Source organism: Ictalurus furcatus, chromosome 26 (assembly GCF_023375685.1).
Source record: "Ictalurus furcatus strain D&B chromosome 26, Billie_1.0, whole genome shotgun sequence".
Classification (NCBI taxonomy): Eukaryota; Metazoa; Chordata; class Actinopteri; order Siluriformes; family Ictaluridae; genus Ictalurus; species Ictalurus furcatus.
Genome location: NC_071280.1, coordinates 14,688,869 through 14,702,733, shown reverse-complemented (window position 1 = coordinate 14,702,733; position 13,865 = coordinate 14,688,869). Strand labels below are relative to the sequence as shown.

The 13,865-nt window shown below is 38.6% G+C and overlaps 1 protein-coding gene across 2 annotated transcripts in view; it reads left to right on the top strand.

The window, feature by feature from the left end:
* The window catches only part of cnnm2b (cyclin and CBS domain divalent metal cation transport mediator 2b), a 33,612-nt gene extending 22,923 nt beyond the window's left edge, over positions 1–10,689 (top strand). The window contains exons 2-8 of one of the 2 annotated variants that reach the window (XM_053614952.1): positions 1,581–1,724; positions 2,017–2,154; positions 4,660–4,829; positions 5,213–5,306; positions 6,600–6,662; positions 7,731–7,909; positions 9,813–10,689. In XM_053614952.1, the coding sequence (XP_053470927.1) occupies positions 1,581–1,724; positions 2,017–2,154; positions 4,660–4,829; positions 5,213–5,306; positions 6,600–6,662; positions 7,731–7,909; positions 9,813–10,025 (1,001 nt within the window). In that variant the 3' untranslated portion in view covers positions 10,026–10,689. The remainder of the gene's footprint in view (positions 1–1,580; positions 1,725–2,016; positions 2,155–4,659; positions 4,830–5,212; positions 5,307–6,599; positions 6,663–7,730; positions 7,910–9,812) is intronic. The other variant, XM_053614953.1, reaches the window with a different exon arrangement.
* The last annotated feature ends 3,176 nt before the right edge of the window (positions 10,690–13,865 follow it).

The following is a 13,865-nucleotide window of genomic DNA, read 5'->3' as shown; positions in this document are numbered from 1 at the left end:
GTATTTGTTTAGCGTTTTTTGCTTTAACAGTATTTGTAAATAGTTTCTTTTTTCCCTCTCTTTTGATTTTTAGGCAGTTCTTGGGAACGCGAACGAAGGACTTTTATTTGGAAGATTGCTTTATTATTAGTTGCTTCCTGTTGTCTTCCCATTTGTTAAAAGCTTATGCATATATCCTCGTATACGATTCAAGAATAACGTGTCTTCATGTTATATAGACAAAATAAATAGCAGACAGTGGAATTTAGGTGATTGTATATTGAATATCACCAGTCCTAGCGGCAGAAAAAGTGAACACTTTAGTTATTTAAATGTAGCGCAGTGTTATGGAGACCACCCTGAATGATTCTGAACGCAAGACACGCTCAGAGACAAAACACCACAGTGTTTGGGGAAACAGACTCAGACTTTGAACTCCATAACAAGAGTGCAGGTAATGCCAGGAACCCTGTAATACACATATTCCCACAGGACAGTCAAACCCACAACAAGAGGTACAGTGCAGTACAGTACTGAACAGTACTTAACCAGTGGTGCGAAGATTAGTTTTTAACACAGAAAAAAAAATCTGTGAATCTGATGCCTGCATAAAACTAGATTAAAGCAATGGCACTAAACTCAACAACACTAAATTAGCTAACAGAAATCTAGCAAATTCTTTACAAATTACTGTCATTCTAGGTCTATATTAGCTACAAATTCTTCACTCAGGTTAAAGTAAAAAAAAAAAAAAAAAAAAAAAAAAAAAACTTAAATGTACTTACAAGTATTAAATTAAATGTACAAGAAATATGTCTCCCTCAAACCACACTCTGATTTAAGATACTGATAATTTAGCCTCTCAAATGTTATCAAGCATGATATCTGTAAAAACTAGCCGAATGCTAATAGCTGGCTGACACTATGCTAGCTAACAACTGCTTTATTCCAAACCTTATTTCATTCCAAATTTTATCCCAGATTAAATGTTAGCTAGCATGACTCGAGCTCTAATAATAAAAACTAGTTGAATGCTAATAACCAGCTGACATAATGCTAACTAACAAACCAAATGTTATCAACTCCAGTGATCAAAAGTATGAATGTACAAGAAAGATTCACAAAATAAATGTGAATTTTGAGGTCTCTACCTCAAAATTACCAACAGCACCCCCCCAATGTCTCAAATGTTAACATATGATATCTAGAATGATTAAAAACTAGCTGAACGGCTGCTAATAGCTAGCTGACACCATGCTAACTAACAACAGTTTTAGCTGATAGAGTACAGTGATGGGTATTAAGTCTCATTCTTACGGTCATGTCTGTTAAAGTTGAGGGTTTTCTAGCAATTTAGGTAAAATCCTTGAAGCGGTTTGACGCTAAAAGATCATGACTTGTGACTTTTATAAATATACGATAATAGAGGAATGTAACGATGTAGTTTTTGAAAATGTACCGATCCGTGATGATTCCTCTACAATCTTGTCCGAAAGGGGTCCAAGCATCGTAGTGGGTGTAGATTCAAATGTGATAATTTTGGGATAAATGGGATAAATCCATTTGTCACAACAAACATAGTCTGTTTTGGCTTTTCTCAGGGAAGTCGCACCTGGCGATAGTACAAAGGGTCAACAATGAGGGGGAAGGGGATCCCTTTTATGAGGTGCTTGGGATCGTCACCCTGGAGGATGTCATCGAAGAAATAATCAAGTCTGAAATCCTGGACGAGACAGATTTATACAGTAAGTGCATCTTCTTAGCATCTCGATATATTGTATTGTTCTATTTGCATTTTTCTTGTGAGAAGCGTTGAAACATTTCTATTTTTTTATATTGCTATGTTTTAATTTATAAGTAATGTGAGTTGTTTCCTTTCCTCGGGTGTTGTTTTTAAGTGAAGTCAGTCTTCATCATTCTTCTTTTCATGTTCAGGATGTTCTAATCACCTATATCTATATCAGGATCTTCTATATCAAGGAATTTCACTAAAAAAAACACCTCCCTTCTTTCCTCTCACCCTGACTTCCCCATTAGCCGACAACAAAACAAAAAAGAAAATCACCCATCGGGAGAGGAAGCAGGATTTCTCGGCCTTCAAGCCCATGGACAATGAAATGAAGGTTAAAATATCACCTCAGCTTCTACTGGCTACTCTGCGTTTCCTAGCAACAGGCAAGTGTGCTGCGTGGCTGCTTGATTTCCCCCAGGGTGCCTTGTGACTAGTTTGTTAGCATGCTAGCCCTGCAGAGGAGTGAGGAGTGAGGCCTGGTAGGTGTTGTTTACCATGGTGACATACGTATACACATATACATACACTGTCTATTAAATGCCTGGCTTCTAAAAAAATTTAATTTTTCCAACAGTTGTGCACTGCATTTGACAATTCTTTCCAATAAATGAACATATTATAGATTAAGCAGTTTTAATTTGAGGAAGTCGTGTGCAAATACTTTGACTAAGAAGGAAATAAACAAGGGAAGAAGGAGATTAGAAAGAAGAAATAAACTTAAGTGTCACCACTTATGTATCTTTTTGAAATTATTATTTTAAAGTAGTCACAGTTACATTGGCTATAGATGATGTCAAGTAAATATAGAACTAAACGAAATGTTTCATCCTGTTGTCCATTTTACAATTGCCTAAATGGTTTTTTTGTTGTTGTTGTTGTTTTTTGTAGCATTTTTACTCTAAGTTCTGCAGTTTAGTTTAGTTCCAAGCCAAGGACTGATGAAATTTAATGAGCAATCTTAGAAGTTGAAAATAAGTTGTTTGTGTTTGATATCCAGTTTGATCCATACAGTATTTTACTATATGGCTATGCTGTTGGTACAGATCTGGACATATTCCAGTCCAACCTATAGAATCAAAACTTTTGGATAAATGGTGTGGTTATTTACGCAGTGAACGCAAATAAATTCAGCTGGATTTTGTTTTTGACGAGATCAAATAATCAGCTTTCTGTGATTTCACCTGAAAGAGGAGTTATAATTATATTACACAAACATTTATACTGCAGCATTGTGGAATTCATAAGGCTTTGATTCATTTTATATAATATAACAGCGCTACAAAGCAAATCACAGGTTGTGCGGTTCTTCCGTTTTCTATAGCAACAACTTACGCAGGGACTTGTATGGTATATGCTGAGTGTAAATGAATTTTTTAAAAAATACAACAACAACAATGCATATTTGTTGATATGGTATATAATTTTTCAGTACGGTTTTGTTTATGTAGTACTTCTGGAAAGAGGCTCCAGTGTCAGTACAGTCATAGATAAAGCTGTTTCTTTAAGCCAAAGAGGTGCAGAACTACACTATCCATCAGCCCCAGCATGTTACATGTCACTAATCACTCTCACCTGTGTCTCGTTATGCCTTATTAGCACCACTATTTAAGTTCCAGTTTTTCAGCATCACACCGTCAAGCTTCAGTTGTAAGTTGTCGTAGTAGCGTAGCGTAGCGGTGTGGTCGTGTGTGGCCCAGTATCACTTATAGCCTGTATGTTCTTTGCTTTGTATCCACAGTTCATGTTTATGGTTCTTGTTTTCATGTCTTTGGATGTTTGTTTGCACTTTCACAATTTCTTTGCACTGGGAAGCCTTCACCTTCCACTCATGGCGCATAAGTAATAACTTTCCGCAAAACTATAAATGGATCAAATATGCATGCCATTCTTTAATAACAGAGAGTTGTGGCATAAGAGGAAAAACAACACTGAAATAAAAAATAAAAAAAATCAACGTTGCGGTGGTAACAGTAACTCGTACATCATTGTCGATTATTTTTCTCAAATGGCATGCCGTGACATGTTTCATTGCTTACAAACTGTATGTACTATATTTTTGGTTAATAAAGAGGACAGCAAATGTAAGAAAAATCCAAAACTTGAGCTGATCTCCCTGATAATAGAAGACCTGAAGGTAATAGCAGATAGTGCGGGTGGTGAACAGAGAGTTTAAGACTCACTCTGAGAGGAGCTGTGTGTAAAACCATGAATAGTGAGATCCTGAGAGTGCAAGGAAGGAAGTCTCAGTGATGAAGGAGGTAAGGTATTGGAGGACCAGAATGAGAATGATGGGAGAACAGAGTGAAATACATTTTATATATATATATATATATATATATATATATATATATATATATATATATATATATATATATATATATGAAAAAATATATCTTCAGCTATTCCTTTATTTAAAACTTGAACCAAGGTTTCTATAGACTCTTGAACTTGCTTAACAATATTATACAGTAAGGACCAGATTACTCAGATACTGCTAAACAGATGATAAAGCAGAGGTTAGTGAAGTTGTCGCGTTTACTTTCCATGAATGTTCTTCAGACCAAAAGCCAAATTGCTGGTAATGATGACATGGACTTTCAAATACTTTAGCAATTCCCTACTCTTGCAGTTAACACTTACACTATTTTCTCTGCTTAAAACCAAACCATGTGTATTAAAGCAGGGAAAATACATTACTGGTCAGTGTTGATCAATCTTCTTTGTTCCATCACTAAAAATGAAGACCCTGTTAAATATTGTGGCAGGAAAAGTTGAAGACAAAAATTTAAACGTTGGTGTATGTCCCATGTATCATAAAATGTCTGTGGCGCTGATGTTGGTATCGACATGTCTCACAAATGTGTCTTGTGCTCCTTTTTACTTTACAGAGGTGGAAATATTTGGCCTGAATCAGATGTCTGAAAAGATCTTGCTGAGGTTGCTGAAGCACCCTAATGTAATCCAGGAACTTAAGTTCAATGAAAAGAACAAGAAAGCACCAGAACATTACCTCTATGTCCGCAACAGACCTGCGGACTACTTCATCCTTATCCTGCAGGTCAGCTGGGTTACTGGTGTACACTCTTAGAAAAAGAGTCCCTCAAGGGTTCTTTGGACAATTCAAAGTTAAAACGATGGGACTAGATGATGAGTGTAGGACGTGGGAAGAAAGTAAACCGAGACATATTAGACGTAAACAAGCCCGAGTATTACACATAGCTCGAGTGGGAAGCTTGTGAATGACACAGTTTGAAGAAAGTGTGGGTCAAATCTTGCTTTGTTTTGCTACTATTACAACAGAGAGCATATACATAGGAATTACAGTCATCTCCAGTCTATACACTCTGAGGAAAAAAATGCAATATTGTTCATTATTTGAAAGTCCACAATGTTTGTAAGCCAGAGTAAATTGTAATTGTTTGGCTTTTTTTCTTCCCCCAGGGGAAGGTTGAAGTGGAGGCAGGGAAGGATGGGATGAAGTTTGAAGCTGGAGGGTTTTCATCATATGGGACGATGGCCCTTACTGCTTCTCCAGGTAAATAACATATAATCTTTCTTGCCATTATGTGACCATTTCATTGCAGCTGGTGTTTGTAGTGTTTTCCTTCTATGTCAAGGGGATTCAATCAGAGACAATGTTTTTAATATTTGGTGTAATAAAAAAAAAAATGCAATAACCTCTTGTACTAGCCATACTGGATCAGGCGTGTTAGAGGAAACAGGGCGTAATCCAGGACCAGTGTTAGGAACCTGTGGTCTAACAGTGTGGCTTCGTTCACAAAAACACGGGCCCCATCCTGAGAGCTCACACCTGTGATTTTGGATTATTGAATCCAATCAATGGTGCACTGATAGTAAAAAAATAATCAGTGACCATGATAATGTTTTCCTTGTGGCTCTGTCACCACAAAGAATCATAATCATTGTTTAATGGAATAATCTTATCATAAAAGGGTTTGTCAAGAGTTCTTTGAAGGTACGCTGGATAAATAAAGGTTCTTAGCTTCCAATAAAGCAACCCGTTCTGATTAAGAAACCCGATCTTTTGTAGAATCTCTGTGGGTTCCCCCTGAAAAATCCTGAAGGGTTCAATAAGTCCCCTTACAGAAAACTTCACCATATCAACATTAGCACTGTGGTACAAGACATTTTAATTCAATTGTAAATAAATAAATAAATAAATCTATGCTCAGTATCTGCACTAGAAATAGAAGTCTGGATATAACCTTTAATGGTTCCATAAGACAAATACTAAAACACTGTATTCAACTATGAGTGTGTGGGTGTAATAATTCTATCACCTATTATTATAATGCTGTGATTGGGATGCATGCCACTGAGCTGTGTTTAAAACACAAACATCTTTTCTCTTAATAGGATTCTGGGATATATACTTAGCGTACAAGGAGTGTGGTTAGTGTGCATTTGCTGTGGTCTTACACACAGTGCTTTGAGAAATGGGACACAATTAAACACTTAACCGGAAGTCACATGAACACGCACACAAAACCAGAAAAAAAGGGTGGTCTTTGGGACTGGGCCATTGACCAGAGAGAAATATGGTGCAGGAGTTATGTGACCTCTGTTGGTTGGATGTTGGAACTGCATTTTAAGGATGTATGTACTATTTTTTTTCTTGTCAAAACATATCAGATATTGGCTGCACAACTGTAGATGATTCTGGTCATCAGAACATTGTTTTCTGTCTCTGGTGGTTTGGCTCTGACTCATCTGATGATCAGAAGCCACCTTGTCTTTCCAGCTCACTGTAATGAGTTTCTTCTTCTGATTTTCTTGTGTTTATTGCTTTTATCCTCTCTCTGTTTAGTTTCTCTTTCCCTTTCTCGCATTTGTGTGGTCAAGAGGTCAGAATCAGTTGGAGTACCTCCAGGTACTGGTATTGGTAATGTTTCACTGTGACCTGTTAGTTCCCTGGCTTCATTTTGGTTGCATGGCAAGAATATCTGACAATGGCAACGAATGCGCATGTTACCCGCCGCATGCTGATGTAACGAGAGATTAACTTACAAACATGCATACTGTTCAATGCGAGCCAAAAACAAAACACTGAAGCACATGTCTGAGGGGCTTAAAATCTATTTTAAATATTCATTTTTGTGTTATCCGTGCCAGAAAGCAGTTCATTCTTATCAGATTTGATGTTTTTCACTGTTTAACAAGAGTGAAAAATGACCCAGTTGAACACCCCCACCTCCTTTCTGTACTTCCATGTTCTCATACCATAAATTCGTAGTATCCCTCCCACTGATTTTGCCAGACTTGGAAAAATAACCATGGCCTCCCCCCATTCACACACATACACTGATCCCATCACACACACACACACAGTCTGACCCCATCCACACACTCTGACCCAATATGTGGCGTGCGGGGGCCCCTTAGACCGGGGACGGGCGCAATACTCAGACATCCAAACGTGGATTACATACATTCCAAGCAAACTGTGCCATTAACACTACCCGTGATTGAGCATGTGCGTGTGTATGTGTTTGAGCACGAGAGGCTGAGAAAAGTAAGTGTGTGTGTGTATGTGTGTTTGTAGACCGGCCCCCTTTAAGAAGTGGAAAAAATAAGCTGTGTTTAATTAAAACAGGACTAGTCCTCTCTTTCAGGGTTGTAAGGTCTTTTTTATCAGTCTTTATCCAGCTGTTGCCACCACTTTAAAACACCGACCTCCTCACCAACCCCTTCTGTGACTGCCCTTCAAACATTTCTTTACATTGCAATGGTTGGTCATTGTTTCCATGAAAAATCAATCACATGTACGGCTCATGTGCTTACCACTGCATGTCGCATTGTAGCGTAAGGGTGTCTTAAAAAAAATTAAATTCCTACACCTGTGTTTTGGAGTAAAATCCTGTTTTGAAGTATGCCCTGTAATTCAGCTCACGGTCCTAATTCAAGTCCTATATTACCTATATTCCTTTTTTTGTTTCAGAGAACAAGTCTCCTCCTCGGCCATATGGACTGAACCACTCTGACTCACTGAACCGGAGTGACCGCAATGAAGCTATTAATCCCCCACTGGGCAACAGCAACAACCAGCTCAACTCCTTTCTGCAGATCTACGCACCAGATTACACAGTTCGAGCCGTCACAGACCTTCTTTATGTCAAGGTGAATAGATAAAGGCAGGCATTGTATTACCATATGTGAAAGTTGCATAAACTATCGCCAGCCATCACACAGTACTTTTTAAACAAAACATTTCTTTTTTTAAATATATATATATCTCCAGGACTGAAAGGCATTATGTTTTCAGGTTGTCCGGGCTTGATTCTTGTTAGTGCGATATCTCAAGAACGAGTGGTTGAATGTTTATAGGATTCATGTGGAATTATCAATGTAACCAGCAGGTGAAGTGATTAGATTTTGAAATTTATCCAAACAGGGTGAAGGTCACAGCAAGGTCAAATGTGTAAAATAGGTTTTCTTCACTAGCTTAATTTCCACGTCAAACAGCGGTGTTATATTCACGTTCAGGAACTCAAGGCCGATTTTTCTGCCTGTCTACGATTTTTACCATGGGTCCATCTGTTTGTCCGTCCATGTGTCTGTCTGAGGTTATCTTTACTGTGAAAGTTTTTCTTCAGTAGCTTCCATTTTGAAAGTATAATTTAAGGGTATTTCAGGCCTACAAATTACTAATAAGGAATAGACCCGGTGGTGGAAGGATCCCCATTGATGCTGTTGGTGTCACGTTTGACTTGCTTTCATTTACAAATTTAAAAAAAGGTCTTCTGGTCAAAGGCAAAGAGAACTTTTCTGTTTGAATATTACATTCTAAACAGGACAAATGAGGGTCTGTTCTTGTTTTTGCCTCTTGTGCTGTTAGATCAGTGGCCTGTTTATCTCTAGGCTTTTGCTTGTTTACTGTATGTATGTACACTGATCAGCCATAACATTACAACCACCTGCCTAATATTGTGCAGGTCACGCTTGTGCCACCAAAAAAGGTCTGACACGTCGATGCATGGACTACACAAGACCTCTGAAGTTGCGAGGTGGGGCCTCCATGGATTGGACTTGTTTGTCCAGCACATCCCACAGATGCTCGTTTGGATTGAGATCTGGGGAATCACAGTCCTCAAACCATTCCTAAACCATTTTTGCAGTGTGGCATGATGCATTATCTTGCTGAAAGAGAACACTGGCATTATGGAATACCGTTGCCATGAAGGTCTACCAGTGTTTAGGTAGGTGGTACATGTCAAAGTAACATCCAGATGAATGCCAGGACCAAGGTTACCCAGCAGAAATGTTACCCAGAGCATTACACTGCCTCCAATGGTTTGCCTTCTTCCCATAGTGCATCCTGGTGCCATCTCTTCCCCAGGTAAGCTACACACATGCACCCGGCCATCCACAGAAGGCCACCTTCATCCATTGCTCCATGGTGCTCTAATGCTCCCCTGGCCAATGTAGGCACTTTCAGAGGTGGACGGGGTCAGCGTGAGCACTCTGACTGGTCTGCGGCTACGCGGCCCCATATACAGATAGTTGTGATGTACTGTGTGTTCTGCCATCATAGCCAGCATTAACTTTTCAAGAAATTTGTGCTACAGTAGCTCTTCTGTGGGATCGGACCACATGGGCTAGCCTTCGCTCGCCACACACATCAGTGAGCCTTGCGCGTCCATGACCCTGTCACTGGTTCACCGCTTGTCCTTCCTTGGACCACTTTTGGTAGGTACTAACTACTGCATACCAGGAACACCCAACAAGACCTGCTTATTTGGAGATACTCTGACCCAGTCATCTAGCCATCACAATTTGGCCCTTCAAAGCCGCTCAGATCCTTATGCTTGCCCATTTTTCCTGCTTCCAACACATCAGCTTCAAGAACTGACTGGTCACTTGTACTGTATGTGTATGAATGTCCAAAGTGACTCCAGCACATCTGTTTGAATAATGGGATATCAATCAGTCCACAGTTTGTGCTCACAGTGTTATTGTTTATTGTATACTAGCTGTCATCAGTGATGCTATTGCCTGTTATGTCTTTGCCACTACACCATAGGTCACCCGTCAGCAGTACCAGAATGCCGTGATGGCGTCACACATGGAAAAGACACCACATCCATCAGACAGCGAGTACACCAAAATTGAACTGACTCTCAGTGAGCTGCATGACAGCGTGGCCGACGAGACGGGCATTCTGCTTAACCAGACGCAGAACTGTGTTGCCCACAAAAAGGCGAACCACATGGTGCACAATGAGGGTACCGTCTAGCCCCCAGCGGGGTGGTTAGGGGTTTACAAAAGGGTGAAAAAGGAAGCTGCTAATGTTTTTTTTTCACCTTCTGAGTTGCCTCTGCCACCCCCTGTAACAACTGGACGCAAAACCACAACGGACTGCTAAAACAGCGTCTGGGTTTTTGGACCCAATAACAGGACTGGAACAGCCAGTTCAGTTCCAAACACCCTGCCGTGTGCCTGTCCACCAGACCAAAGAGTTTGGAGTTTGGACACCCTCCCCCATCTGTCACAAGGCCCTGAACATACACCTTGACTGTCCCCTTTAAGGTGCCAGGAAGGATTCCGGGATAGAGGAGGACCACAAGTCAAATGGACTACTTTCTACATCTTCATCAGGCTGATGTTGTAATATGGTGAGTCAAAGACTGTGCCAAATACCAATTTGAAGGAAACCATGAACCGCTTACCAATAACATATTTTCCTCCTGTATTTATTTATTTTATATGTCTACTGTATATATGTATGTGTGCATGTAACTACAGGCACATGCCAAGAACACACCTTTGTAAAATTCAATGTAATGTGTGTACTGTATATGTTGCGAGTCCATGTGCCTTTGAGAGTGTTAATGTGATGCAGTGCACATGCTACAGTATATACATACAGTAGTTACAAATACATTACTGTATGTGTATTGGTGAGGGTCTTTTACATGTATGTATATTACAGATATTGTTATTTTTACTATTCTAAATCAGGCATATGGTACAGTACATTTTACACCTTTTTAAAAAAAAAAAAAGAATCACAGTATTGCCTTAAAGAATCATATTAATTTTTAACAAGTGCAATGAACCATATTTCTATTTAAAAAGATGATTTATTGATTAAATTCAGTTTATTGTAAACAGTAGGTATATTTGTATGCATTCACTGTGTCGCTCAAATATGTATTGGTCCCCTGTAAGCACTCCTTCACTACCTGCTTGCCTGAAACATGTCACTTTAGAGCATCCGATTCTCCTTAATACGACCTACTTATGACCAAAGTTTAGGTTTGAACAGGTGAATAATTGCATGCATCTGCCATATGAATATATACAAAGGAAAAAAGGTTTCATACTACTATGCGTGTGGGCCGTATTCGGAGTCGTGTTACGCACGTATAATAGGTATTCCAACCTCAGACGTAACTCTGGACTTAAGAGCTATTCAGAATTCACGTGAGAGTTGTGCACTTGCGAGTTTGTGGAAAATAGTGGTGTGTCTTAGTTACGTGCAATTCCGAACTCAAGGGCATTTTTTTCTTGCTGGATCAAGTGCTGTTTTATAAGCTGCTGAATAATGAGGGTGGAGGCCATGCTGTTAAGTTAAACCAAGTTGGGGTGTTAAATGTGTTAATCATTACTAGAACTATCCATGCAGTTGTCTCTTGCTTTTGCACTTGCACTGGACTACAAAGAATAATGCCATTTCCTTCTTCAGTCCACATTTTCTATCCCTGATTTTTTTTTTTGTGGGTTTAAAGGCAAGTGCTTGTGTTTAAATGTGGTGGTATAAATGCTACGGAAAAACCCATGTTTTTATTCAACTAAAAATCCTGCAGCCCCTGAGACTTGAAATAAAACGCAGGTGATTTGCATAATCTGAATGGCGAGCCCAGAACTTAAGCATGTGCGTAGCCCATCTCTGAGTGTGAGTAACTTTCTCTGTGTGAATACTGATGTAACTTTTGGACTTAAGTTGCCAACTCTGAAAAGGGTGCAATTTAGAGCGGGTGGTTCCTAATTGCTTTGATGGTTACATACGGTGATCGAGAGATCTGTGCTTGTATTTTGAAGTTACAACATTACCTATCTTTTACATTCATTACACTAATGTCCATTATGAAAGATGAAGAACTGAGGGCTCAGTATAAAATGGGTAGCATTTAATGATAATGGCAAAAAATAAATAAATCTGCTTTGTAAATGAAAAGGGCTAGAGCTGATAAGACGTTTATTCAGTGGCTCTTCTTCATGGTTATCATAGAATGGTTATTTCAAACTATTTTCAAGTCAACTCAAGTTTTTCCAAACAGGGACCAGAATTTTTTTTCCCCAAAAAATCTTAAATAAATGACCAGTTAACTTACAATGTGCCTCATAATAAAAACAATATATTTTTTAAAACTACTATTGTGTGGTCATGTATATTCTCTGTCCAGGTATTACATTTGCATCACATTCAAGAAGAAATATGTCTTTCCAAAGAAAAAGAAAAAATAGTAAAATAAATAAATAAAAGTAAAGAGTAAAAATATATTTAATATAAGTGCACTCCCGTTTCTATCGCAGCTGGCTTGACCATGGACTGAAATGCGGGTTAAAATCAACGTCTGTGTACTGCGAAGTCATCGTTTTTAGGGGGGATAATGCTATATGTGGAACTAATAAAATCTCATCCAAAATCTGAGCCGTGGCTACCGGATATACAAATAGAGGAGTTGTAAGTAACCGTGCATTTGGTATATTGTATTCCTAAAGAACTATAAGCTCCTATAAGGCACCAGAAAAGATTCTTTAAGATGATGCCACTGAAATTAATTTTTTTTGGTAACCCGTCAGTACAGATGTCTGTATATTTTATGAAAACATTAGACACCCTACTAAAAAGTGTACAATAATATCTGCATCTAAAAACGATTCGGAAGCATGTGATGTGTTGTGCTGGCAGTGGCGTAACCAGAAATGAATTTCGGTGGGATGAGGAAACGTACACAATAAAAATCACGGTTGTTTATCTGAGTGTGTGTGTGTGTGTGTGTGTGTGTGTGTGTGTGTGTGTGTGTATGTATATATATATATATATATATATATATAATATAATTTTGCACAACGTTGGGTAGCAAAAATAACGTACTGATAAAATGCCAGGGCAAACTGTGACGTTATGTAAAATGATCTTTATTTCACATTTCAGTGCAGCCTCCCCAAATGTACAAGTTGAACAAGATCTGAACAGAAGGGACACACAAGCACATGCCGTGATTGTGGGAAACGAACACACCAAATTATAACACGGCAGACCTTTTCCCCACTTTGTACTTTATGCAGTACTGACTTTTTTTGTTTTGTGCAAGTTTCTACTCTACATTATAAAAACGGACAAGGAGCATTCTAGCGGTAGTTATTTATGCATACAGGACAGTTCCCGCACTTCCAAAATGCCTTGAAGAATTAAAAAAAAAAAAAAAAAAAAAAAAGCAGGTTTCTGTAATCAACAGGTGGAAAAAAAAAAAAACATCCCAAAGGAGCAAAAGTCTGCAGCAGTGGTATAAAGGCACGTATGGATACTGTGCCGTTTTTAAATACACATCAGCTCTTCGTATTTTTCGGTCTCAAAGTGAAAAAACAAACAAACAAACGACTTCTATATAGAACCTCCGAGGTGACTTTGTGGTTATTTTTAATAGGGTGCGGCCACGGCATAACGCATTGAGGCCACAAGTTTAATATTTTAAATCATTATGCCAAGGCAATGAATTGTGTAACTTAAGCTCACGACTTAATACGTTGTTGAATTGTCAGACTTAATACGTTAATTATCCAGTTAATTATTTAGCAGAAATTGTACAAAAAAATTCAAAGATCTATTCACTCTGCATATGGGTCGCACTTTAATAAAAAACAAAACAAAACAAAAAAACCCCAGTATGTCACCTCAGTGGGTCTATACTCTTACACTGTACAAAGACTGAAACAAATCGGATGTAACATCGTTCACAGATTGATACACAACGATATACAGCACAAAATACTGCTTTTAACATCAGAATAGTGTTAACAATGTCCTGGCGCAAATGCTACAAGGTTTTCTTGGGGTGGTGACCGT